At 42.5% G+C, this 27,837-nt stretch overlaps 1 protein-coding gene across 2 annotated transcripts in view; it reads right to left on the bottom strand.

The window, feature by feature from the left end:
• The window catches only part of LOC148373227 (proline-rich protein 12-like), a 58,824-nt gene that overhangs the window by 27,573 nt on the left and 3,414 nt on the right, over nucleotides 1–27,837 (bottom strand). For both annotated transcript variants that reach the window (XM_088336840.1, XM_088336921.1), the window contains exons 2-10: nucleotides 24,144–24,295; nucleotides 23,058–23,219; nucleotides 18,469–22,883; nucleotides 17,323–17,514; nucleotides 13,999–14,073; nucleotides 9,134–9,944; nucleotides 3,580–4,193; nucleotides 3,390–3,506; nucleotides 1,148–1,281 (exon numbers count right to left, since the gene is read on the bottom strand). In XM_088336840.1, the coding sequence (XP_088192966.1) occupies nucleotides 1,148–1,281; nucleotides 3,390–3,506; nucleotides 3,580–4,193; nucleotides 9,134–9,944; nucleotides 13,999–14,073; nucleotides 17,323–17,514; nucleotides 18,469–22,883; nucleotides 23,058–23,219; nucleotides 24,144–24,295 (6,672 nt within the window). The remainder of the gene's footprint in view (nucleotides 1–1,147; nucleotides 1,282–3,389; nucleotides 3,507–3,579; nucleotides 4,194–9,133; nucleotides 9,945–13,998; nucleotides 14,074–17,322; nucleotides 17,515–18,468; nucleotides 22,884–23,057; nucleotides 23,220–24,143; nucleotides 24,296–27,837) is intronic.

Genomic DNA, 27,837 nt, shown 5'->3' with positions numbered 1-27,837 from the left:
ATCCATAGATCCATCCATTTGCCCACTGTTTATAGAGTTAGTACACCTGTTCCATGGCCAAATTCTCGCACTTTTCCAGCACTTTCAAGGCCAATTTTTCCAATACCTTCTAAGTGTTTGTAAACAATTGTGACGTAGCCAAACTGAGCGTGCATTATTGAAAGCAGAACGGCAGAATTCATGGCAGTTTATAGCAGCCCATCATCACCAAATGATTGTTGATTATAGATAAGAAATGCTCAAAATAGCACAAAGTATGTACTAGCAGAAATACAATAATTTTATTTTAATCATGAAAATAAACAAAAACAAAAAAAAATTTGTTTGCCGGTGAATTCCCTCCTTTGAAGGTACTGAAAGAAATGGAAAAATATGGCCTTGACGGGTTTAAAAATATACATGTTAAAAATACAGATAAAACAAAAAACATTTTAAACATAAGATTTTGTGTACATGTATTGCACTTTTAATGTAAAGCTTATCCAGGGCCTTCCTGCACTATGGTACATGGGTGTGTACTGTTGATGCGCGTCTGGGGAAAAACATACAGGCAAAACATTATCCCAAATTTGAACTATTTTTCATTATTTATTGCATTTTCATTATTATAACTGCGACCGGTTTTTCTTAGCACTGTGTGGTAATCATTATTATTTTGGCTTATTCATTCCACAATCTTTTCTCTTTTTTCCCTTTAAAGTCTCTAGTACCATGTCTAATCTTGCCGTGCACAATATTTCACAATGACAATAAAGACTATTCTAATTCTTTCATTTAAGAAAAACAGAAATAGACCAAAAACATCTGCGACAGTTTAATCGAGAGTATGAAAAGGTCTACTGTAGTAAAATAACTCAGAATAACTCAAACCCACTCCCAAAATATTTTGTTAAAAAAAGCTTTCAAATATTAGAAATCAAGGGGCCACTTAAAGTTTAGGTACAGACCACAGGTGGCCTCTGGGCAACCAGCCAATCTCTTGTAGAAGTGAAAACAAGGTCAAGGTCCCAACTGCTTTTATTGCCAGTGCAAAGAGAAAAAAATGCCTTTTAGGTTAGCCAAGGCACTCAAGAATCATTGTAATAGAAGCATTTCTGTAGTATAGACTGTTAATAAATTGAACCACCACCCCCCACCCCCAACTTACCTCAAAGTCAGACCAGCCCTGTGCCATGGCTTTCTGGAACACACCCGAACGTAATCTTTCTTGTTGACGTTCTCCAGGAATTTCACGTACAAGCGCTGATATCGCATTTTAGCATCACCAAAATATCCCAAGTACTGAGGGAAGACACAATCAAGATAAGAACAGATTGGGACTTGAAATAGTCTCTGCCAGTGTTCAGAAACCTCTGTCAGAAGCCAAGGCGAGCACACTTGTTTCATTGCAAAATTTCCATTGTAAAGTTAAAAGGCAACCGAATTCTCAGCTCCTGCTTTGTTTTTCTATTTGTTAGTTTTTTGTAAGAGTTTAGATCATAGGTGTCAAACATGAGGCCTGAGGGCAGGATTAGGCCCGCCAAGGGTTTTAATTCAGCCCATGAGAATACAGTGAGAGAAACACGAGAAAAAAATGACTTGCAGTTTGAAATATTTCAAATATGCCCGCTGGATGCTAGCAAAGTCAGGCCACCACTCACAAGACAACTGGAACTGTATTTCTTTCTCTCTCTCTCTTTTCATCGCCTTTTCTTTCTCTCTTTCTCTCTCTCTGTATCTCTCTCTCTCTCTCTCTCCATTTCTCTCCATTTCTCTCCCTCACTCTCCCACCCTCTTTCTCCTTCTCACTCTTTCTTTCCTCTCTCACTCATTTTCTCTATTCACGCTTTATTGTCTTTCTCTCTCTCTCTTTCTCTATTTCTTCTCACTTTCTTTCCCTCCTTCTCAGCCTTTCTTCTCCATCTTGCCCTTTGTCATTTTTTCTCTCCTTTACTATTTCTTCACTCTCTCTTTTTCCTATTTCTCTCTGTCTTTTGCAAATTCTCTTTCTTACTTTAATTATTTTTCTCTCTGTCTTTGTCTTTATTTCTCTCTCTCTTTCTCCTTTTCTTTTTTTTTTCTCTTTTTCTCTCACTGTCTCCATGTTCTCTCTCTTTCTCTCTCTTTCTTTTCATGAAAGAAAGAAAAGAGACAGAGGAAGCAGAGAGAGAAGAAATAGAGAAACGGAAAGTGAGGGACAGAGAGAAGGGGAAAAATAGAAAAAGGGTGAGAGAGAGGAATAAAAGAAACTGCATGGAGGGAAATAAAGAGAGAATGAATAGAGAGAGAGAGAGAGAGAGAGAGAGAGAGAGAAAGAGAGAAAGAGAGAGAGAGAGAGAGAGAGAGAGAGAGAGAGAGAGAGAGAGAGAGAGAGAGGGGAACAAATACAGCTCCAGTTGCTTCGTGTGTGGTGCAGCAAACTGCAAGTCATTTTTCTCTTGTGCTTCCCTCACTGATTCTCACGGTCCGAATTAAAACCCTTGAGACCAATGCCCTAACATATTGAGTGGGAGGCAGGGCCAAATCTTCTTGGATAAGTTTGTTTTCAAAAGACTTGGAGAAAGTAATAGTGTTGCAAGTCCAGCAAAAATAGCAAAAGAAAGTGATGAATAAAGAAATTACCTGTAAAAAAAAAAGTTGTTCTGTAGAAAATGTTAGCATGTTCACGTTCCCTTTACAGTTAAAGTAACTTTAATTTTAAGGTCACAATTACCCATCATTAAAAGTCATTCGCCGTCACTCCCCTCACACACCCACATCTTCCTTCCGCACCTCCGCACCACACCTGTGTTATAGGGGGTCTCATAATAAACTCTCATTTTATTTCTTGAATATCATGTTATTTAAATGTGGGGTGCATAGTTTGAGTGGCACACAAAAAGTTAAAAGTTAAATATTTTCTCTGTTATTGATGTGTTAACAATGCAAAAGTGAGTTAAAAGAGACCTCATGTTTTTTCCCATTGTGCCTATCTGCTTTTATCTTACTTTAATCAGGCCTGTTCGGAGCGGAACAACCCCCAAAAAGATGGTAAAAGAAGAGTTGATTTGAGCGTGTTTAAGAAATAAAGGCAAAACATGTGGTACTCTGCTGTCATCTTTTGGCTCTAAGTCATGATGGCAGGTTTTAGTTTTCAAATGAAGCAACCCACCTTGAAGTTATTATGTATTATTTACGTTAAATTGCTATTTGAAGGTGGTCAGGAAGATGTGTTTCATAGCTATTTACTATTCTCTTTGATCATTTCAGGAAGTTTGGAACAGGCCAATTAGCTTTGAATTATTTCATAACGGTAAAATTCACTCGTTACTCGAGCAATTCAAGCTACGAGGGCGATCCCGTATCAATAGAAGCTTGTATTTAGAGGTAGCATGGTAAAGGTTGAAAAATCTCTAGATGAAGAAACTCACATTACTGGTTGCACAGAATTGCCTTTGACCATCTTTAATCTCAGGGCTGAACTTCTGGAGCAAGGCTTTCTGCACTCTCCAGATTGGTGGGGGCTCCCGGCCAGTCTGCAAAGCCATCTGATGATGCAAACCAAATCTGTGTGCTATTTATAGCCAGCTATTTATTTGTTAGCTGTGTGGAGGAACTCACCTTGAGTGTCCCGATGTCCTCCGTTCTGATAACAAACTCATCTCGTTCACGGAAGATTCCCTCTCCTCCGCTCTCGCTGTCCTCCTCGCTCTCCCCCGCGATGGCAGCATCAGCTTGTTTCTTGGCTAGGTGCAGGGCAGTGAGACGCTGCAGTTCCGAGGCCTCCTCTGGGGCCTCCTCTGTGGCCTCCTCCGGGGTGGGTGGGGAAGGAGGCGGGGAGGAAGACACAGACGGTGAAAGAGATGAAGGGGAGGAGGGAGACTCCCGCCCAGCTTCATGTTCCTGATCCTGGTCGGAGCAAGACGGGGGAGGTGTGGTGGACGGAGGGGGTACGGAGTGACTCTGGGGGAGGTTAGAGAGAGGAGGCGAGGGGATGGCTGGAGGTGAGGTGGAGGGTGGCGGGGAGGTGCCTGCCGTCGGAGCTCCTCTGTGCTGTTTGCAGGGGGTGTAAAGAGTTTCTGTGTCGACTCGCTGGATTGGCGGCGGGGAGTTGGCAGAGGCAGGCAGACACGCCGGAGGAAGCTGTGAGGGCAAAGGGGTGGTGGCCGGGGAAGGGGAAACGGAGGGGGATGCAGGTAGCGGCGCCGGAGCGAGCACAGAGCCTGATAGGGAATCTGAAACAAAGGTAGAGGGAGGCAATCACTTTCACCTTCAGTACGGAACACCGAAGGAAAGTCACACGAAGCCAATGGTTTGTTGGGATGGTTAACACTTTAGTTATCAGGGTCAAATATGCATTTTAATTTTGATTTTGTGTACACCAGGCATGTTCAAAGTCTGACCCCAGGGCCAATTACAGCCCGGGAACAAATTTTACTGGCCCACAGCCTCTGTCATAAAATTGATAATATGCGACCCGCCAGTAAATCGACCGAAGCATGATTTTTTTTCTTATTGATACCCAAAAAAATCCCCAATTCACCAGATAATGGCAGTAGCCCTTTGGCCACCTTAAACTTGACTTTCTGTAAGAATTCTAACCCAACCCCATTTCTGACATGGCGATTGTAAATAAAAAAAAGCAAAGTTGATTGTGAAAGCCCTCAGGAGAGGTGTTGTTTTTTTTTTACTGGAATCCGTAACAACTGTGTCTGCCTAATCTGCCTAGGTGCTGTCAGACATAAAGGTTACTGTAAACAAACACTGTGAAAAGGTGAAGCAACTGGAAGCTGTTTTAACGGCACAGTGGCGCTTGTTCATGAGCCCCTGCGAGTCAAATAAAATTGTTGCAAACGCAAGCTACAAAGGCAAGCTACAAAGGCAAGCTACAAAGGTAAGCGACAAAGGCAAGCTACAAGGTGGCGACGCTGATCGCCAATCACTGCTAACCTCTTACGGGGGGTGAATTTATTAAAGACTGTTCAAAGAATGCCAGGCTGAATAGTTGGCCTTCATACATTTTTAGCTAACCAAATCTGGACTGCTTTCTGAATTTTGGACACCCCTGGAAACAAAATGTAATCTTATTACTCAAGGTTTATGAAATACCAAATATTCCCTCTTAATCATATAATTTCCTGAAGTATTATAAGAAGGAACAATTGGGGACAAAAGCTTCCACAAAGCCATAGTGGACAGCATTTTAGCATATAGCAGACAGGAAAAACATACAGAGAGTAATCAATACAGCCCAGAAGATCATCGGCTGCTCTTTGCCCAAATCTCCAGATCCCCCCAATGATGTGTGCTGAGCCCTTTACAGGTTCACCAGGTATGCCTTGGACTGTTCACCAACCCATCCCACGAGCATGATTGTGAAGTTTGCTCACGACACCACTTTGGTGGGACTAGTGTCTAATGGGGATGAGACGGCATACAGGAAGGGGCTGGAGATGCTGACGACATTGTGTTCGAAAAACAGATTAATACTCCACACCACATAATTCTAGAAAGTCATACTCGACATCAGGAGGGAAAACACAGACCCAGTTCCACTCATCATTTACGGAGACTGTCAAGAGTCTACTCATTCAAACTAATGGCCGTGCACATCCCTGAAAGCCATTCCTGGTCTGCCAACACCAAGGCTGTGGTGGGGAAGGCCCAGCACCAACTCCACTTCCTGACAGTTCTCAGGAGAAAGAACCTGGAACACAAGCTGCTGGTGTCGTACAAAGCCACAGTTGAGAACATTCTGGCATAAGGCTTCATGGCGGCAGACTGGAAAAACAGAGGATTTAAACACAGCCCAGAAGATCATCGGCTACTCTCTGCCCAGTTTAGAGGACATTGCCGGTTTGCGATACCGTTGCAGAACCATCAACATTATTATTGACACTTCCAAAAACACCATCTCTTTGACTTGTTGCACTCTGGAAGGCGTTACATGTCCTACAAAACAAGGACAAACAGGTTCAGAGACAGGCACCTTCCCCAGTGCCATCACCATTCTAAAAGCGCAAAGAGTGAAAACATATCTTGCAACTTAGTTGCTTTATTGTTGCTGATAAATGTAATTGCAAAAAACTGCAAAAATATATACTTTGTGACTTTTAGGTGTTGCTGCAAAGTGTTATTACACTTATTTGCAGTATTGTTACAATGCATTATCATCATAACTTAGGCCGGGCGTTAAACAATATGTTGGAAATACTTTTGCCTATTCATCTTGACAGTATTTTCTCTTTTTTCTCTTTAAAGTCTTTATTACATCATCTACCCTGGAGTGACATGTAATCTCAGTGCATATAATGTTCACAGTGTTGATATCAATGACACTATAGGCAATTCAATTCAAGTATGGGGAAATAGATGGAATTGTATTTTCATCAATATTCTATCTATATCGAGGTCAATTTCACATTCTGAAAAAAAGTGGTTCTCAAACTTGCTCTGGAATTTTCCCTTTTCGCTTCTTCACTCCCTTGTGCTATTGCTTTGGATTTATTTTTTTCAACCTAAAATTTAAATATCATCTTACATCGGAAAATGTCCAAAGCAAGTAAAGAAAAACAATGCGGACTTGGTTAGAGCAGATTCAGAGGGAATGAACCTGTTTGTTTTACACATTGTATTGTTGTTAGAGAGTAAAGAGAAGAAGTACGGGGCAAAAAATCAGAAACTGTTAAATTTGTGATGTAATACATGATAATTAATTTAAATGACTGATAAAAGACGACCCCAAAGTTTTTTGGTGGACAGGTCAACGTGTCATCCTTTTTTTCTTTTCAAGGGATTTGTTGATTGTGTGATGTGTTGTATGTTCCAAAAAGATTGAAACGAGAACATAAATGAGAAAATATTATATAAAATGTACATTAAACAGCATAAAATGAAAGACCTATTCAACCAATGCCCCTATCTTCAAAGCGTTACCAATCCTTTGAGCCCAACATGAAAGTAGTTTTGTGCAACAGCACGGACACATGGTGAATAGCAAGCTTCTTGGCACAAAGTCTTCATTGTCTTGTGTTGCCTTCACCACTAATGAAAGTTACTGGCAAATCTGGCATTGAATCACATGACTTAATTTTAGCACATTGCACCACCTGCCAAGACAGAAGACTTTGAGACCTGATGACCATGTCCTTATTGAATGAGAGAGGCAATTACCTAATTAAACACATTACTACTACAAAGATGTGTTTTGTACTGCTTAAAAAGGGACCTAATTATATACTGTAAATATTAATAATTCAATTGATTTGGTCCCCTTAGGGTAATTAATTTTCACAGACTGTACCGGAGGAGCAAAATTAGTGCTGTCACAGTGGAGCATGCGGCACATCTACAGCTCTGCCTGGGAATACAGGAAGTCTCCCATCCGAGTACTAACCAGGTCCGACCCTGCTTAGCTTCTCAAGATTGGGCGTTACTTCGCTATTACTTTTATTAAAATATATTATTCGTAAATGAGTATTTTTTTGAGTGCTCAAAAAAACAATTTGATAAAAGAGTGTCTTTATAAACAAATAGAAAAAATACAACCTTTAAATGTAAACAAGAAAAAATTGATTGGCTTATGTTATCTATTTTCCTTGGCTCCCTGGCAGTTTGAGAAGTGATGTTAAGGTTATGTTGGTACCTTACAAAATCATGCATGGATTTGCCCGCTCAGATTAAATTCCACCCTATTCTTCCTGCTCAGAGCCTCTGCTCAAAAAATGCTGATCTACCAGTGACCCCAAGAGCCAAAAAGACATCCGCATGTTCGAGAGCGATCTACATTCGGGTTCTGAATACTCTGCCCTCTGAAATTTGATCTGCAACCTCAGTGAAACTGTTTAAATCTAGGCTTAAAACACACTTAGATTCTATAGCGTGTTTGTTGTTCGAAAGATTGTTTGTTGATGCCCTTGCAACATCCGTCATCCTGGAATTCGGATAACCTCATGTAGGGCCCCATCTCAAGGTTTCTTAATTTCCTCATCCTGAGGTGTTTGAATTTTTTCTTGCCTTCATGTAGGTTTTACCTCAGGGGATGGTGTGATAACAGTATGTAATTTGTACAGCCCTTTTTTGTGATTAAGGGCTATACAAAAAAACATGAATTGATTTGACTTATGTAGAATAGAATACAATATACCTTTATTGTCATTGTTAAAATATGGGTTGAACATTTGTGACAACGAAATTGGACATGGCACTCCAGAGTCACATTTTACAGTGAGGATAAAAGAAATCAAAGAAGATAAAGGAACAAAGAAGATAAAGGTTATAATTTACAAAATATTTACACAAGAAAGTGCAGCCATGTAGGGCGTAACGTACAGTTTTGGGATCGTATTAGTGCAATATGCGGTAGTGCAAAATACGCAACATTATGCAAAGTGAGCATAGGCATTGATACAATTTTACATCTGTATGAGGTAGTGTGTTTGCAGAGTTTCAGTTTTTTGTGCGGTGCGTGTTAAGGGTGGTGATGGCTCTGGGGAAAAAACTATCTCTGAGTCTGTTTGTTTTTGTTTTGTGTGACCTGTAGCATCTGCCGGAAGGCAGCAGGTCAAAGAGGTCTTGCCAATATGTTGGATATAAGACTCTCAATCATCATATACAAAACATTTAATACATCAATCTGTCACGGTCGCCATGGCGACCAGTCTGCCGCGCCCCCGAACTCAAGCTGCAGCAGATCAGCTGATTGCTGGTCTGCTACTTAAGGCTGGGTTGTGGGTTTGGCGGGCGCTGGCTCATTACATATTCCCCGGTCTGTTATGCCTTGTCCTGTTTTAGTTTTAAACATTGTCCGTTCTGTTATGCCTTGTCATGTTTAGTTGAGTTGGAAGAAACTTGTTTGTTTTGTCATGTCCCAGAGTTATGGACAACTTTTATTTTGTTAAATAAAACTTATGGATCGTCAACGCAATTGAGTTCTCCCTTCCTGCCTCCTGCCTCCGTTCTGGTCCGGTCACCCCTTCCACTCCACCTCGCCACGTGACACAATCAGCTTTACCCTTTTCCTCCGGCCCGGCAAATGTTTCAAAACCACTTCCCCCATCGCCGAAGAATGCACCAACCAAAACCCACCACACCGCCACCCCCCACCCCCCCACACCCAACAACCGGCCCCCTGACTTACAAAATCTGCCCACCACTGGTCTGAAGAGAGCTTTACCTTCAACTTTGGAAGATGCTGACATATCCTTTTGTGATTGTGGGTCCTCTTCCTTCACATCCGAGCCTTGCAGAACTCCCAGCTTTGGGTCCTGAAGATCCTTCACCATTTGTACTTCAGCCACAATTCTCTCACCAACAGCTCCTTCCTCTTGTATGTGTTCTTCTCTTGGCTCCCTTTTGCTCTCCTCTTGTTTGTTGGACGGAGAGGAAACAAAGTGGTTCTCATTGGGAGAATGAAGCTGACTGTAGGTAAACATCCCTTCTTCCCCATTAGCCATTGGGGTAGAAGGGACTAGGGGAAGTATGGGAGGAGGCAAGGGGCTGGAGGGAGCTTCCTGTGGGCTTGGAGGAGTGAAAGTCTGTGGCACTTTTACCATAGAAACTGCCAGAGAGTGTGGGGTGTCATAAAGGGCAGAAATGGCCGACGAGATGCTTTTCTGCAAGTCTTGGTTTTTACTAACTGAGTCTTCTTCATCAGAAGAAAAGGAGGGTAGAGCCTCCAGGTTGCCTTTCAGTTCATCATCCAGAGGTTTACAAGGACTCTGGCAGCTTCCGAGAGCCAGGTCCACCCCTTCGTCTCCTCTCTGCTCACTGAATGTCCTTAAAGGCTGCTGTGGGGGAGCCGGGGATAACGACGGTGTGGGAGTTATGGGCCTGATGCCACCTTTCAAAGACGAACAGGCATCCATGACACCCTCCTCACCTCTGTCGTTGACCAGTTCCAAGTCTGACCGCTTTTTCCCCGTCTTCAGGAAGTCCAGAAAGGAGGACATATAGGCAGGTTTGAAGTCAAATGCTTTATTATCAACCTGTAAAAAAGGGAGCGTTTAGAAGAGAAAAAGGAAAAATGTTCACGTATTTGAATATTTTGTAACTCTAGAAGTACCCCAGCCAAGCCATTTAGCTTTTCTACATAGAATATCCAAAGGACAGACAACCGACTGGACTTGTTTCAATATTGATCAGCAAATAAGGCAAACTTTGGCATGGTAATGTGTTTGGTGGGGGCTGACCGCCCATATTTTTGTATTATTACTCTAGTTGTATTTTTGTGGTATCGTTGTAGTAATTTTGCAGTCTTTTTTTTAATAGTATAACTTTACTTTACTGCAGTAGTGTTTTGTAGCATTTCTATAATATGTATTTTCTTATCAGAATGAAGACAAAATAATAATAATTAGGTACCTGTTGTGATGCACTAAATTTGATATCTAATTTTGTAGTATTTTTGTCATAAATTTGTTGTATTTTTTTCCAACTGACTGGATTAGTTTCACCTTTTTTCCTGTGCACAAGCTCTTTATGTATCTATCCACACCGCAACCACCACATTCCATTTGAACAACCCCTTCTTGCTGCATTTACAGAACAATGGTGACAAGATCGGCCGTTGAGTTGTTCGTTTTAAATAACACAGCCTTTTGGCTATCTGCTAAGAAAATGCCTCGGACTTCTAGTGTTAGGACTTATACGAATACTATTTTGCAATTGTCTTGTATCTTGACATAAAAATGCCACAAGAGGACAGCCGAGTGAAATACCTTGAAATGTTTCCTGAGCCTCATATTAGAAGTAAGATCGGGACTAAAATATTCAGCCCGACCGGGCTCTTGGGTGTTAAAGCCCATCTCAGCCCAAGCTCAACCAAATTACTTGATTCTCAAGACCAAGCCTGAAGGAAGACCCGAAATTTCATACTTTATTTGTGAGGACTCAGGAGGAGGAGTGTCATGGTTGCCATGTCGTCCAATTGGCCGCCTCAGTATGTGTCATGGTTGCCATGGTGCCCAATTGGCCCCGCCTGTGTGTTTCAGGGTTGCCACGGTGCCCACTTGGCCCCGCTCGTGCGGCCCCGCTCGTGCGGCCCCAGCTGCGGCTCGTTGAGAGATTGACTTTCTGTTTATTTAAAGCTCAGCGCTCTCTTGCTTCTGTGTCTGTCCGTCAAACGATCTTCTGCCCCACAAGACGTGGGTTCTGACTCTGTACTATTTTCCTGTTTCCAGTCTGGTATTGTTCCCATTCATTTTGGTCCTGTTTTATTTCGGGTTCTTTTGTTTCTGTCTGTTTTTGTCCTGTTTGTTAGTTTATCCAGTTTTTGTTCCCATCTAGTTTCTCCTGTTTATTTTCGTTATCGATCTCGTCGGTCTCTGGCTTCCCGTGTTTCCATGCAAGAACGGCTTCCTAACGTGCATGACTCCCCATTTCCCGTAAAATAAAAGGCTCGTGTGAGAATGTCACGCGATTGGGTCCTGTATCTGTTGTGGTTTTGACAGTACGGGCTGACCACAAAATGGACCCAGCGAACGCTCACACAAGGGCGGATTGGGGAAAGCTGTCATGTGACGTCACCATCATTCAGCTGCTGTTCCAGCAAATTGAACAGATCGTGCGGCGTCGGCAGGGGAAAGTAGCTAAGCTTACTGAGCTTCTGTCACGTCGGCTGTCGGCAATGGCCCCGCCTCCCGCGGGCTCTCCTCCTGCCGAGCTGTCGCATTTCCTGCCCATTCGCACCACGGACTCGCCCGCCATGGGAATTGCTGTGCCTCGAATGGGGTTTTCGGGAAAATGGCGACGATAAATGAAATGAAATGAAAGGAAATGAAAATGAAATGATTTATACAGCACTTTTCAAGGCAATGAAGACTTTCCAAAGCGCTTTACAATGTGCTTCACATTTACCTATTCACACACACTCACACATAGCGGCCGTGCAGCCATGCAAGGCGCCAACCTGCTTATTGGGGGCATTAGGGGTTCAGTGTCTTACCCAAGCACACTTCGACATGTAACACAGAGGAGCCCGGATTTGAACCTGTGATCCCTTGATCCCGAGACGAGCTCTCTACCTCCTGAGCTAATGCCGCCGATCGGTCCCCGTCGGCCTCTCTGCTGCGCACGTCGGCCCGCCTGAGTTGTCTGTCAATCTGCCTGAGTTGTCCGTCTGCCTGTCCGCCTGCCTGCCTGCCTGCCTGGCTCCTCAGTCTGTCTGCCTGAGTCGTCTGTCTGCCTGCCTGGCTTGTCTATCTGCCCGCGTGACTCGTCCGTCCGCCAGCCCGGGTCGTCAGTCGAACACTGTATTTTGTGTTTTGGGACTTCTGGAGCCATCCCTTGGGGTTCTGTCATGGTTGCCATGGCGCCCAATTGGCCGCGCCCGTGTCTGTTACGGTTGCCATGGTGCCCAATTGGCCGCGCCCGTGTGTGTCACGGTTGCCATGGTGCCCAATTAGCCCCGCCCGTAGGGCCCCAGCTGCGGCTCGTTGAGAGATTGACTTTCTGTTTAGACAAAGCCCAGCGCTCTCTTGCTTCAGTGTCAGCCCGTCAAACGAACTTCTGCCTCACAAGAGGTGGGTTCTGACTCGGTCCTGTTTTCCTGTTTCCAGTCTGTTATTGTTCCCGTTCATTTTGGTCCTGTTTTATTTCGGGTTCCAGTTTGGCTTCCTTCTGTTTTTGTCCTGTTTCTTAGTTTGTGCAGTTTTTGTTTCCTTCTAGTTTCTCCTGTTTATTTTTGTTATCGATCTCGTCGATCTCTGGCTTCCCTTCTTTCCACGCCAGACGGGCTTCCTAACGTGCATGTCTCATCATTTCCCGTAAAAGGCTTGTGTGAGAACGTCACGCGATTGGGTCCTGTATCTGTGGTTCTGACAGAGGAGAGGTCATCTATGATCACAAATTAAAGCCTGTCTTTAGTGACCATATCAAAGTTGAACAAAACCCTATAAAATTACACATTTTATATTTATGTGTCTTCAGAAGTTAGATTAACCAACAATTTTACATACTTGACGTATTTCTTTAAGAGGTGATTGGAAAATTTTAAGGAAGTGTGTCATTTTGACAGGTTGAAAATTGAGCCATTAGCCACAGCAGCAATAATCAGTCTAGTGTTGATCTTTGAGAAAGAGAAAGGCAGAGAGACAAAGAAAAAAAGGCAGTGAGAGAGAAGCCCAGCCTGACCCAAACTGACATTTTAGGCCCAACCAGACTCAGGCTCGGTCTTAAACTATTACCTCGACCTTGAATCAGCTTGATATCACTGCAGGTATCGGTAATTGCCTATCTCTTTCATATGCTTGTGGGTCTAAGAAGCTTTCTATTTCTTCTACACGTCAAATGTGGAATTTTTTTGTAGCTAAAGAAATTAGAGGCAGGCGGGAAGTCAGGCCTGAAACAAAAAGGTATAACCGTTTTAACCATTTACAAAACAAGCTGATTGAATGCTTGACATCAGTCCAACATTTAAAATACAAAAAACAAAACAAAAAACAACTCCATTAAATCAATCATGCGCAAATTACACAATTTAAAACCCAAAACATACTTACCGATTGTGAATGAGCCAATATCCACAAAGGCTATCCATTCATGAATAAAAAGATATTGTTTACAAGTAGATGGAATCCCCATTTCTTTATTTTAAAGAGTATAAAACCATTCAAACAGGGGTAAATATATTTGTTTATGAAAAAGCTTTCCCAGCAAAAATATTAATAAGTTCACACAAAATGGGCTTGTCGCGCCCATGAGGTGAAGCAACTTTGAGACTAATGGCAAATTTAACTAATGAGTAATCATTTTGTGTCACCAGGTAATAAGGTTAGGGAGACAGCAGGTGGCAGCAGGGATCCTGAAGTGGAGGAAAAAATACAGTATCCATGGCAACGGCTACCCTGGTAACAGTGCTCTCTCTCCTCTCTTTTGTCAAAGAAAACTGTCTGTCAGTCAGCTAAAACCTTTCGTTCCTCCTAAATTTCTATGGTCAAAAACTAGCACGAAATGCGCGTGTTCTTCTACTGTTTGGTTTTCAATTATGTCTCAAATCCCCTAAAGAAATGAGCAGGCTGAAATATGAAGGACTGAACTTACAGAATCAGAGAGTTTCTGCATAGTGCCCCAGCCTTCAGCATTCAATGGATCTTCCATCTCTTTCTTCCACACGTTCTGTGTTGCAAGAAGAAAAAAAAATCATTTTCAAACATAATAAAAGTAAAGGGTGGATTTCCCTCTCCACACACACCATCCAGTACAGGATGAAAAATGATGTTTCTTCTAAAAGGACTGCACTGTGCTCATGTCAAACATTAGTAAAATGATGAGATGGGTGAGATAACTTAATTACTTGGCTCATTAAAGGACTTTTTAGTTATCAGGTTGTCCTGTACATGCACAATATAAAAAGAAAAGAATATATAACCCTCCTAGCAGCACATATGGAAAAAATCTGCACTATAACCATGGTTACCAAGTTGCCACAGGGAGTACATGTCTGCACAAATTGTCACAGAACTGTAAAAGAGTTGGACTTCCGCTGGAAAGGGAAGGTGTTTTCTTGCAACCAAAGTCAAAAAATCACATACTTAATGACAAAAAGGGGGTTGTCAAACTCATCTTGGGACCACTTGCTAGAAAAAAAATCTCAGGTGGGGCAAGCGGACTAGATGAATAAGAAACTGAGAAAGAGAGAGAAGGAAAATAAAGAGAGAAGGAAAGTGAGAAATAAAAAGAGATAAATAAAGAGAGAAAGAACACAAGAGATAAAGAAAGAGAAAGAAGGAGAGAGGAAAAGAGAGGAAAAGAGAGGGAGAGAAGGAAAGCGAGAGAGAGAAATAGAGAGAGAGAGAAAATAATGAGAGAGGGAGAGAGAAAATAATAAGAGAGGAAAAGAGGGAGAGGGAAAGAGAGAACTCAGTAAAGGGAGACACAAAAAGGGAGAAAGGGCAGAGAGAAAGAGAGAGCACAAGAGAGAGAGAGAGGGCCCATTAGGGAAAGAAAGTAAGAAAAAAGAGAGAAAGATAAAGAAACTGGTTGTGGGAGAAGAAGAGAGAAGGACAGAGAGAGAGAAAGAGAGAGAGAACAACAGAGACGGAAAAAGAGAGAGATAAGGGAAAGAGAGAATGATAACAGGGGAGACAGAGAAAGAAGAAAAGAGAGAGAGCACAATAGGTAGAGAAAGTGAGAAAAAAGAGAGAAAGCAAAAGAAAGAAAGAAAGAAAAATATGGAAAAGGAAAGAGAGAATGAAATGAAAAGAGAAGGTATGTAAGAGAGACAAGGGGAGAGGGATAAAGAGAAAGCAAAATAGAGACAAAGAATGAGAAAAGAGAACAAAAGAAAGAAAAAGAGACAGAGAAAGACCAAGAATAAGAGTGAGGTGAGTGTGAGAAAGTAAAAGAGAGGGAGAAAAGAGAAAGACAGAAAAACAAATGAGAGAGAAGGAGGGTGGACAAAAAAAAGAAAAAGACAGAAAGAAAAAAATGGAGGGTGAGAGAGAAGGGAGGGGAAACTGAGAAAAAAGAGCGAGAAAGAGCGCGAGAAATACATCAAATGAGAGAGGAAGAAAGAGAGAAAGAGATAAGGCAGAGAGAGGAAGGATAGAGAGAGCGAGAGGGGGCGAGAGAGAGAGAGAGCAGGAGAGAGAGCGAGAAAGCGAGAGAGCGAGAGAGAGACAGAGAGAGAAGGAGAGAGAAATACAGCTCCAGCTGCACTGTGAGTGCGCCTGGCTTTGGTCCCATCAAGTGGCCATATTTGAAATTGCAACTCATTTTTCTCTTGTGCTTCTTTCGGGCCACATGTTTGACGCCTGTGGCCTAGACCATAAGAGCCGTATATTGTTTAAATAACAAAGTCATATGTATTCCGAACAGAATTATTCCCCAAGGAAGAATAATACATGCTTAAATTAGGAAAACTGTAATTTCACAATTACATAACATGACCTCTGTAGGATTTATTTAAAGCAAAATTAATATTGATTTTTTTTTTCTCACAACAAATGTATTTGTCCTTTTGCCACTCCCCGGTAAAAGATCCACCTCATTCGCCCTCCAGCTGTTGAGAATAATTTGACACAGGAGATGAGACACTCTTAGCTTTGGTCACACATTGCACACAGCCATAGTAAAATTTGAACGGGATTCATTTAAGTCAGGGGCGTTACCAGAGACTGGGGGCAGAGATAGTCAGTGCCCACCGATGGAGAATCTCTGCCTGCCTGACATGCCTGCAGATGAGTGTAGCGTGGGCATCCTAGCTTAAAAACATCTGGGACAATATCACGAAGTCTTACATGGTTCCAGGACAAATTTGATCTCAATCTGAAAAACCAAATATTGTATTTTAGTCATTTTTCTAAGGGTATGTCTAGGCATCTCCAAAAGTGTCCATTAGGAGACGACGAGTGCAACCATGTTTTTGACTTTGGGCAATAATTTCGACATTGTAAAAGACTTGTAAATGTTTGACTTCACTTTCCACGTCTCTATCACTGATTGTGCACACTTGCGTATGACAATCATATGTAAAAATGGATCGGGAGTGGGATTATGCATTTATTTCCGTCTCTGATTTTGATACACCCATAAATATGAATATTTCGACTTTCAAAATTTCGTTGACTAACAAATGTGTCAATGGTAAATTGTAAATGGTCTGCATTTCTAAAGCGCTTTACGATATGCTTACAATCACACATTTACACACACACTCACACACTGATAGTCAGAGGCAGCCATGCAAGGCGCTTACCTGCCTATTGGAGGCATTAGGAGTTTAGTGTCTCCTGAGCTACTGCCGCCCCAGTCAGTGATCATTTGAATTGGTTAAGACTGGCTGAAGAAATTTGGAGCCAAAGTAATGCATATCGTTTTTGTTTTGTTTTTCAAAACAGGCCCTTATAGGCTATTACAGGCTGTGGACCATGACAAAAGCTTGCAATTGGTCAAGATTGGTGTCAGAGGCCAAGGCCATATTGGAAATAATTTTATGAGTTTGTTTACATGTGAAAGGGATTTATGGGGAATGGATTACAACAAGGAATGTCCAATAATGCAGAAATGCTTTTAGGCGGATTTTTTTTTTTTTTCCGGCGGCATTATCTTGTGTTTTGGAATAAATATTTTACACGGTTGGATTCACTGCACTGTCGTGAAAGAGGCCATGTTGGAGAAGACTCTTTTCTTCAGCTGACTACCAGAGCAGTTTATTGGTGAGCTATACCAAATCGATCTTGACGTTTCTGTGAAATGGGCATGAATCCCAAGAGTTTAGGCTTTCCAATGATATGTGGTATGATGTATTTAAGTGACTGGTGACATTGTGAAGACAGAACTTTAGTCTGAATGTGAAAGGGGTTAAAAATAAATGTTTCTTGTGACTAGTCAGTTAAAGTCAACTGAACTGCTAAGACATCATACCTCTCCTGAATCTTCATGATGCACCTGTGCCTGGTTAAGCTCATTCCTGCTGATGTCCATGTTGGTACTGGGTCCAGAACTGGTGCCCAGTGAGGGCACTGATCCATCAGACATAGAAGGATCTGTGCTCGACAGTGAATCATTCCTCAGTAAAGATTCTGATAGGGGTATAGCAGAACCCATACGTGTGACCTGGAAGATGGATAAACACCAATAGAATCAAAAGTAAGCCAATTTATTTGGAAAAAGGAATGTGCTTTTTTAATTATTTGAATCATGAACAGTGTTGGGACTAACATTTTCTTGAACCCAATTGCATTTCTCAGTAACGAGTGCGTTAATAAGTCCGTTATTGAAACAAGTTTAAAATTCTGCTGTTCATATTACATGGCTCTTTACTGCATATTCTGCTAATCATTAAATGCAGAATGCTGAATATTCCTGCAATAATCAGGTTGTCGCATACAACCCTTGATCCGCCAGCAACAGTCACTGAAGGGTATGTTTACTTCGCTATAAAGTGCAAATGAATAGTTATGCTGCCTCAAGCACAGATGACAAGGACATAGAATTTCTCCCCATGGAGTTATTTTTGCAATGCACCATGCCTAGAGAAACAAAACAAGAGTCTTGGGCAGTATCCAGAAATGAAGATCTTCGAGGGGTTTAAAGCCCAGAGACAAAATTGATATGGAGAGTCTCAGCTAAGTGTTTGTTGCAAGATTTCAAGTTGCATGAGCAGAAGAATATGAGAATTGTTCTCTGCTTTCGCAGGATAGTGTATGCTTTTTTTATTATGTGACTTTCATTACGCAGTTTTAGATGGTTGACTTCTATGCAAGTGTATACAGTAATTTGTAACTAGATACTTTGAGAGCAACGTGTTCCTTTTTGGTGACAGTAATCAGGGCAGAGGGGTGACTGGATTACTTTCAAATGAAGTAACTTGTAAATGTGACTAATTACTAGTTACTGTTTTCCAGTAACACGCCTGACACGGATAACTAATTCCTTCTTTCCTAACCATCTTTAAAGTGGCTGTGATGAAACACCATAAATACGCAGTATACTTATCACCATCAACTATGATTTAATTTTACGATATTCATGGTAGATCCAATAATACCCTTTTAGTTGTAGTTGTACCTTAACAGGGCTGCCAGGATCCATTTGCAGATTTTGGGCTGGTTGCCGCACATGTTCTTGGTAACTGTGTTGCTGATGTTGGTGATGCATTTGCTGGTGGGAGGAGGGGATATGATGATGCAAGAGATGTCCTTTCTGTTGTTGTGATGTATCGTGGTGGGCTAGCCGCTGTCCGTGATGTTCAAGTGGGAGATTCTGCGGTTGGCTGAAGCTTTGCGGAGGCTGCTGCGGCTGTTGCTGCTGCTGATGATACGGGAGGTTGTGTGCTTTGTTCATATCTTGATGAATTTCCATGAGGTCTTCCACCCTTCTTCCTCGTCCTCTTCCCCTTCCTCGACCCCTGCGACTTTCTCCGGCTGACGATCCCATCAGGCCTCGACAGTAAGAAGGCTCTGGAAGAGGGCGTATACGAGGTCTACCTCGTGGGCGAGGAGGGCCTTCACGTTTTGGTTTTGTTGGTTTTCTTCCTCTTTTCTTTGGGCCATCTTGGGGAGGGAGTAATTGTGAATGTCGCACGGAAGAAAAGCCAGATGGACTGCAGTAGTCCATGTCACCCATCAGTGGACTGAGTCCACTGACTCCTGACCCACCACTGGATTTTCGACAGCTAGAAACCAAATCCGGGAGCATATCAGGAAGCCTTCGACTGTTAAGACGTATATCAGCGGGACAATCAGCTTTACCTTCGTCATCTTCAAATTCATATTCTTGTGCATAATTTTTCTTTGATACAGGCTGGGGCTCACGTTGCTGTTTAAGCACATGAAAAGAGCTGGTCTTAAGAAGTTTTTTGGGTCGGGAAGAACAAAATATAGCTGATGTCATTCCACTATTACTTGAGCCGCCAACAACTCCCGAAGATCCTAACATTTTGTTGACCGAGTCATGAGTAGCAGGACTTAATCCCAAAGCAGAGTTCTGGGAGTGTATGAGGCCAAGTTGATCTGTATTCACAGTTGAGGGCAGATCATGGGTCTTCATAGAATCAAGATCTAAATTCATATTTGCATTTCCTGATCCAGATAGACTGTGACAGTATTGTCCGTAACTTTGATCTTCATGATGACCAACCAGACCATAACGTTGTCCGCCACTCCTTGGTTTCAGGAGATCCATACTCTCATGCCCACGACCTCGGTTAATGCTTTCTTGAGAAGCCTGCCCAGTAACAGAATTTCCAGCACAACTGGACTTATAATTTTCTGAAGAAAACATATTGTCCATTCCTGTAAAATAAGCACGGTCTTCTTCATTTAGGAGAGAGTCAGAAAAGCAGATAGATGTTAATGAAGTAAATTGCTCCGTTTGCTGATTTTGATTTAGTCTTGCTTTTCCAACAGAGTTCACAGTGCCAAACTGATTTGGCTTAAGTCCGTCCAATTGCGTGTGTGACAAATGGTTTTCTGTCTCTCTTGGGTGGGACTGTTGCAGGATTTGGGGGGTTCCCACAGTGTCCAATATCCGATGTGACTGTGGATGAGCTAAGTGAGACTGGGATAGTTGATGGTTGTGTGATTGTTGTCGGTGATGGGTATGCACCTGAGGTTGGTTGACATGATGCAAGTGAGAAGAGGTGGATAAACCCATATCTGGATTAGAGAGAAAACTCTGAAGCCCTGACGCTTCTTGTTGAGGATGATGTTGGGATGAAGGATGCTGTTGTCTGTCCCTGTCTTCAGCTACGCTATCATTCTCAGTAATGTTAGCATTGATCCTGATGCCTTGTCTGTCAAGGGATCCTCTATCATCTAGCCTCCTTGGCTGTGACAGAGGCTGGTCCAAGGTATCCAGTGGGGGAACCGAGTTCTGTTTTATTCTGCTTTGATCTCTTGGTGCTCCAAGGGTATAGTGGACGTCCAAACTCTGATTCTGTAGCTGGAGTTGCAGCTGTGAGGACTGACTCTGTGTATCAGAATCCATCTTTGTTAGGCTTATTAGATCTTGCTGGCTCAAAGGATGTTGTTGCGGTGCTTGCTGGGGGTCCATTTTAGCCCGAGACATGACATTGTGATGCATATGAGTTTGCTGAAGAAAGTCTGGTGGCGAATTCAACATCTGATGCGACGTCTCGTTTTGTTTTCCCTGTTGCACATCTGTTGCAGTGCACAAGTAGGTACTAGCTGTCATGTCTGAAGGCTTTCTAAGCTCCACGTGAGGAAGCTGTGTTTGAGGATGATTTTGCTGAGAGTTATGGGAGGATGGCGTACGCCGAGATAATTGGGATTGCTGATATTGCTGTTGGTTTTGAGAATGAGGTGACGGGTTTGTAATATGGTGGGTATGTTGAGAATGGGAGTGTTGGGTGTAAGGGGCACCTCTCCCATAATGACTCACAGAAACCAAGGGGCTGTGTTCTGATTGGTGGGATTGTTTGTTAAGGGAAAGAGAGTCTGTGACAGAACCTGTTCCTTCTGAAGTAGACTGCGATATTGTCAAATCAGATTTGGTCTGCTGTTCCTTCTTCTGTGGTAGTTCCAATTGCCTATTTATTTCATTTGTAATTTCATTAACAGATGTTTCAGGGTCGGATCTGCCAGCTGTGCTATTTGTACGAATGACACTCTGAAGGTGATAACGTTCCTCTGACGTCTTGTTCATGTTATAAACCTTGCTTTCTGTATCTCCAGCTATTGGGAGTTGGCGTGGTATCTGCAAAGTTGAATGATGCTGGGTTGAATGGGAAGTTGAATTTTGTGTATGTAGTAATTGTTGGATAAGAAAATCATCTTCTTCCTCCTCTTGTGAGCGCTCGAGTCCAAGTACGTTGTTCTGAGTTTTTGGTTTCGATGGAGTTGAGTGGTAGGGATGTTGATTAGTTTCAGTAATTTGATGTGAGGATGGCATAAATGTGGGTGACAGTATCGGGGGCAGGTATTTAATGGCCCCTGAACCTCCAGGGGAATGTGCAGGTCTAGACGAAGCAGGAGACAACCCAGGAAAGGTAACAGTAGAACTTAATGAAGGGGACGGACTAGAGTCATTCAAATGGTACGAACTGTTGCTTCCACTGCCAACACTAGCGACCCCGCTTCCTGAACCTGCAGATCCAAGTCCGGTATCAAGTGTGGAAACCACAGATGCACCACTTCCCGTTGATCCTGCAACATTAGCATAACCTAAGGAAGGGCTCTCTGCTCTTCTCTGTGAGGCTAAACTAAAACTTGATTCCCCAAAAACAATTTCTGCTGAGAAAGAGCGTCCACCTGAGGCTAAATCACTGAAAGCCTTTCCTCCATTGCCTTCTCCTCCAGAGCTGATATCGCGTGTAGGAGGGGAACCAAAGCCCCCACAGGATTGAGTCATATGAGTTGATACCGGCTGATTCGGAGAGTAAGACTGGGTTTGATGCTGCAGAGTTGTCCGGCCTGGCAGGGTCTGGTTAGAATTAGCTACCGATGTAGAGCCATACGCAGAGAGACATGGTTTCTGAGTTGACTGTGCTGATGACACTGCCGGTAAAGGAGGTGGTGCTGATGTTGGTTGAGGTGGAGGCTGCTGACGCGAGGGAGCAGACAAAGTTCCAGTGCTGGCCTTGGGATTTAAAGATGATGAAGTGGAGTTGGACGAAGCTGATGGAGGTGTGTGTGAGGTTTGTGAAGAAGATGATGCTGAATGTAATGTGGAATAGCCACTCGAGGAACTCTTGGTTTCTTTAGCGCCGAATGAAGAGGAAGCCGAGCTGAAGGAAGAAGAAGGGTAGACCGTTTGAATATTAAGCCTGTACGGCTGTGGATCTGACTGTGGTGATGGTTTGGGATCTGAGGTTGGACTCTGTTCCCCCAATGGACTACAGGCCACACCAGTATGGCGGTGTTGGCTTGGGATTTGCTGGTAAGCCATTGACCCACCACAGCTAAGATATTGCTGTAGTGGAAGTGTTGCGGAATTAGACATGGACGCGCGCTGATACTGCTTTATAACCGTATCCTGGCGGGAAATAGTCCTGTCCTGTGATGGAAGGGACTGAGAAGGGGTTGTGGGTATCAGGGCTGGTGTTGAGGAGAACATGGAGGTGTTATAGAGCTGAGGGGACTGAGTATGAACTTGGGAAGACAGGTTAAACTGGGGTGAGGGGAGGTGGCAATTGGAGGTGGGTGGGGCATGGTTTTGTGAAAGGGCTTGGAGTTCCTGGGAGCTTCGGTAAGCACTACTCTGAGAAGACAGCAGGCGGTCAAACCCTAAACTTGACTGGGAGGGGGTTTTCATGTGCAGCAGGGGATCATGGGGTGACAACAAACCATTGGAAGTTGGGCTGAAGGTTGTTGTGTCCTGGAGGGATAATGAGGGAGTGAAAGAGCGACCGGAGAAAGAGCCAGGATGCTGGTATGCAGAAAGGGCTGAGGCGGAGGGGAAGGGGCTGGAACCTGGAATAGCTCCTGAAATAAAGAGCTCTGTTGGGGCTGGTGTGTGCATTGCTAAAGGACACAAATCAAAATCAAACAAATAATTTGGGTTATTGTTATGTCATAGATCAAATGCAGGATATTGCGGAAAACACCATTTAGGGAACTTGTAACATCTAAATAATTTTGATATGTTTATTAAAAATAAGTTTCTTTTAAATGGAAGGAGGATTGCCCTAAACTTACCCGTCTGCCAAGAGGGAGTGCGAAACTGTGTGAGGAGGGATGAAGCGGAGGGTGGGGGCTGTGGACCACGTGAGTCCAAAGCTGAAATCAGATTCATGACGGATGGATCAGGACCCGAGGGGCCAGAGTGGTGTAGACTGGCATCAAACAGCCCTGAAAGGCCTGGCAAAGAAAATTCATGACAGCATCTTGTTCTTCCTCGTAGCTCATCATAATTTAACTTATGAGAAACCTGGACCCAGTTGCGTTGGACCCATAGCAATGACTTTTACCAGAGAAATTACAAGAATTGTTTACCCTGGTAAATGCAAGGAAACTGGGTTGAGTTTTTAGTGTGCATACTAACCAATACCAACAAACATTTTATGGATTTCTTGAGAGGCAAATTTTAAATAACGGTATTCAATTGCTCATTCAAACATGTGTCTGCACTGCCGCTTTTTAAAAAAGTTGTAGTTTAGCCCCTTATGAAGAAGAGGATTTAAGACTTAATAACTAAATTCATTATTGACCGATAGACAAGTGATCATTTTCAAGTTAGGCATTAAAAATAATGTCCTTAAATAATGAAATCATTTCTTATGAGAAAACAATGTTTTGGAGGAATTTCAACCTAGTTTTAGAATTAAGCGCAGTCCAGAGACTTTTCATTCAAAGATTTGAAATGATATCAGTGCTATGCGGAATTGAAACAAAGTTTTGATTTCGTAAATACTCATACTTTGTTAAATAGACTTAACAACCCAAAGGGCACTTCTGGGATAACTTCTGACTGGTTTCGTTCATTCTTCAAACACTAATATTTTCTTGTAAGTGTCAATGCAGGTTCTACCAGAACCCAAGGAGGGGGTGTTTCCATGGCGATGTTATTGGGAGGACGCTTCCAGTTACGCTGTTTACACATTGCCATGTATCCTGATGACACGGTGCTATTGATATCCTTTTATATGGACACAGCTTTTTGTGGGCGGGGATTGTCATCTCGGTCAATGTGGATAAGCTGCCAGAAAGTAATTTCCTCGCATGCTTTCTCTGAGCCTAGCAATTTCTTTTGACATAATTTTGGTGTACCACAATTTTCCTTACCGAGTGTATGTCCACCCCAGGTTGCACCCTGCCTTGCGCCTCCAGGGTGGTGGTTGGTTGCATAACCCTGCAGGGGGTGAGGGCTGCCATAAGCTTGCTGGTGGAGCAACTCTGAGTTGGGGTGAGATGACCTGACATTCCCATACATGAGGCTAAACACACACATAATAATAACAATCTTATTTTGTAAACGACAACAAAAGAACAGTCCTTTAGTTGAGGGAAGAAAAACAGCACAAGTACATTATTCCATTCCATTTTAGGTTCTCTATGAAGTAGGTAGCTAAAGATCAAAAGTGGGAAATCTGCCGTACACAGTGTAACAGTTCATACGAATATTCTGCTAACAGTAACAGTAACAATGTCTAACTAATCTATGATCTGAATTAACCCTCCTACAGTATTACCATCAGGGCGCTGGCTGGCGCCTGTTTTATAAGTGATATTTAAAAACCCTTACTCCACAATCTTTGGGTTACAGAGAATATTCAAACAGTTCTTGGAAGATGGGCTTTGCGGCAACATAGGAAAAAATATATATAAAATCAAAGTAGTTCTCCAAAACACCCACAAGGGAACAGCAACTTTCCACAATGGTATTTCACAGGCATCCACGTGTGGCAACAGATTAATCACAGTCAAGAAATGACACAGACGGGGTATGAGTAACACACACACACACACACATATATATATATATATATATATATATATATATATATATATATATATATATATATATATATATATATAAAAGCATTTCTGTTGTGTTATCTGTAACCGAGAAAATAAAACTTTTGAATCCTTTGGACTATACTTTATTAGTTTTGATTGTCAAAGTGGCTATGAGTTGGGGTACTGATGGGTTATGTATGATATGTGTCTCTGTCTCCAGAAATTTCTTCACCATCTACCACACAGGTCCATAAAACACCTCGTATTGGTGACAAATAGTTGACAATATATGGTCAACTGAAAGAGCAAAACTCAAAAACAATTTTGTATATTATATTCTAACAGTTTATGTCATTTTACAATGTGTTCATGTTTAGTTCAAGTTTCTACTTCATTATAATCCTGAGAAATCCTTGTCTGTTTCTTATTAGTTTTTCATTTTACACTGTTATTAAAATGTCTGAGTTATAGTAAAGGGCCAAAAGTAATCACTCATAACATGATTTTTGACTCATTGAGAAAACAACAAAAATAATTCTAGGCGGCCTATATCATACTTGGTCAATAAAGGGTTAAAAACCACATATGTAATAAATTATTTTTAAAGTTTGATTGGACAACATGATTCATGTTAAAGTAGCTGGATGGAAATGCACATGAAGAATGCAATCACAACTGCCAATGATTTTAAATTAATACAAAAATAGATCATATAAATGTGTCTTCTCTATACAGTGTATACTGTATATTGTTGTTGTAATTATAATCCAATGACAAAGCCTTCTTGAAATTTCCATTATGACTTTTTCTCCAAACATAAGACTTCCTTTTTAAGTAGACTCCAAGAAAAGCTACAGTGAAGAAAATAAGTTTTGAACTCCCTGCTATTTTTCTATTTCTCCCACTTAGAAATCATGGAGGGGTCTAATATTTTCATCGTATGTGCATGTCCACTGTGAGAGAGACAAACTAAAAGGAAAAATCCAGAAATCACAATGCATGATTTTTTTAAACAATGTATTTGCCCAAAGAGGTGTCCAAAGACACCAGAGAAAAAATGGTACACCTCCACAAGGCTGGAAAGGGCTACGGAGCAACTGCCAAGCAGCTTGGTGAAAAAAGGTCCAATGTTGGAGCAGTCATTAGAAAATGGAAGAAGGTAAACATGACGGTCAATCTCAATCAGAGTGGAGCCCCATGCAAGATATCACCTCTTGGGGTCTCACTGATTCAAAAAAAATGAGGAATCAGCCAGGAACTACACGACAGGTGTTGGTTGATGACCTGAAAATAGCTGGGATCACAGTTTCCAAGGTTACTGTAAGCAATACACTAAGACGTCATGGTTTGAAATCATGCATCGCACCAAAGGTTCCCCTACAAAAACCAGCAGATGTTAAAGCCCGTCTTAAGTTTGCAAATGACCATTTAGAGGATACAGATGAGTCATGGGAGAAACTATTATGTTGAAATTTGCTCAAAACAGATACATTCAATGCCTGAGTTTGGTCTGCATTGCTGGCAGAAAGTCGGACTTTTTCCGAGTGGGAGTTGGACTCCGCCATGGTTGCCCTTTGTCACTGATTCTGTTCATATTTTTTGAGGAGAGAATTTCTAGGCATCAATTTCTGCCATGTTATGGAAGGGGTCCAGTTCGGTGGCTTCAGCACTGCATTTCTGCGTTTTGCAGATGATGTGGTCCTGTAACGTCCTCAAGTCGTGATTGTTAGCTTTCGCTGAAGCAGTTTACAGCCAAGCGTAAAGCGGTTAGGTTGAAGATCAGCACCTACAAGTCTGAGACCATGGCTCTCAAAGGGAAAAAAGTTGGCAGGCCTTTTCCTGGCCGGGGATCAGATACTGCCCCAAGTGAAGGAGTTCAAGTATCTTGGGGTTTTGTTCACGAGCGATGGTAGAATGGAACAGGAGACCGACAGACGGATTAGTGTAGCGTCTGCAGTCATGCGACCCTGTAGTGGTATGTCGTAGTAAAGGAGGACCTAAGCCAAAAGGCAAAGCTCTCGATTTACTGGTCAATCTACGTTCCTGTCCTCACCTATAGTCACGAACTGTCGGTCATGCCTGAGAGAACAAGGTCCTGGATATAACCTGAAACAAGGTTCCTTCACAGTTTGACCGAGTTATCCCTTAGAGATAGGTAAGAAGCTCAGTCATCTGGGAGGGACTCAGTATAGAGCCTCTGCTCCTCCGTGTTGAGTGGTCCACCTGAGGTTGCTCAACATCTGACAAGAATACCTCCCTCTGGAGGTGTTCTGGACATGTCTCAACAGGAGGGCTCGGGGAAGACCCAGGACACGCTAGAGAGAGTACGACTCTAGGCTTGCCTGGGAATGCCTCGGGACCCTGTTGGACGAGCTGGACTAGGGAGCTGGGGAAGGGAGGTCTGGGCTTCCCTGCTGAGACTTCCTCCCCTGTGACCTGAACTCGGTAGAAAATGGATGGATGAATAGACGGATGGATGGAAATGTCTAATAATGGCACAAAAAGAGCCATTAATGATGGATGGTTTACATATTAGTGCAGCCACCAGTGTTCCCTCTAAGCTGCGCGTGTGCGCAATTGCGCACTGTTCGCACATTCTCTGCGCACAAGAAAATCTAGCTGGCGCACAAAAATGAGGGCTTAAAATTACTAATAAAGAAGGGACTTAAGTCAAAGTTACAGTGCATGAGGGTAAAAATACACGGGTTCCCCTGACGTTGTGTCCTAAATGCGTTATTTTGACGTCGAGTCAGAGTAGAACGAAGTTGAGTAAAGTTAGTAGAGTTGGTCAAGAACCGGCTTCTTCGGCTCAGCTCACTAAAAGGAACAGGCTCTTTCGAGTCCTAAACGGCTCTTCAGGTTGTTTTTGCTTCTTTAATCCCAACATGACAAAATATTATGTAAAACTATGCACAAATAGTCAAATAATTTCCAATTATATCAAGTGAATCTTGTTGCCCACATTGTACTAGCACTAAAAAATGTGATTAAGTACAGTTCTGTATCTTGCAACCGACTA

This window comes from Urocampus carinirostris, chromosome 1, assembly GCF_059441175.1.
Source record: "Urocampus carinirostris isolate Australia breed hairy pipefish chromosome 1, RoL_Ucar_1.0, whole genome shotgun sequence".
NCBI lineage: Eukaryota > Metazoa > Chordata > Actinopteri > Syngnathiformes > Syngnathidae > Urocampus > Urocampus carinirostris.
This window is presented reverse-complemented; position numbering and strand designations above follow the sequence as displayed.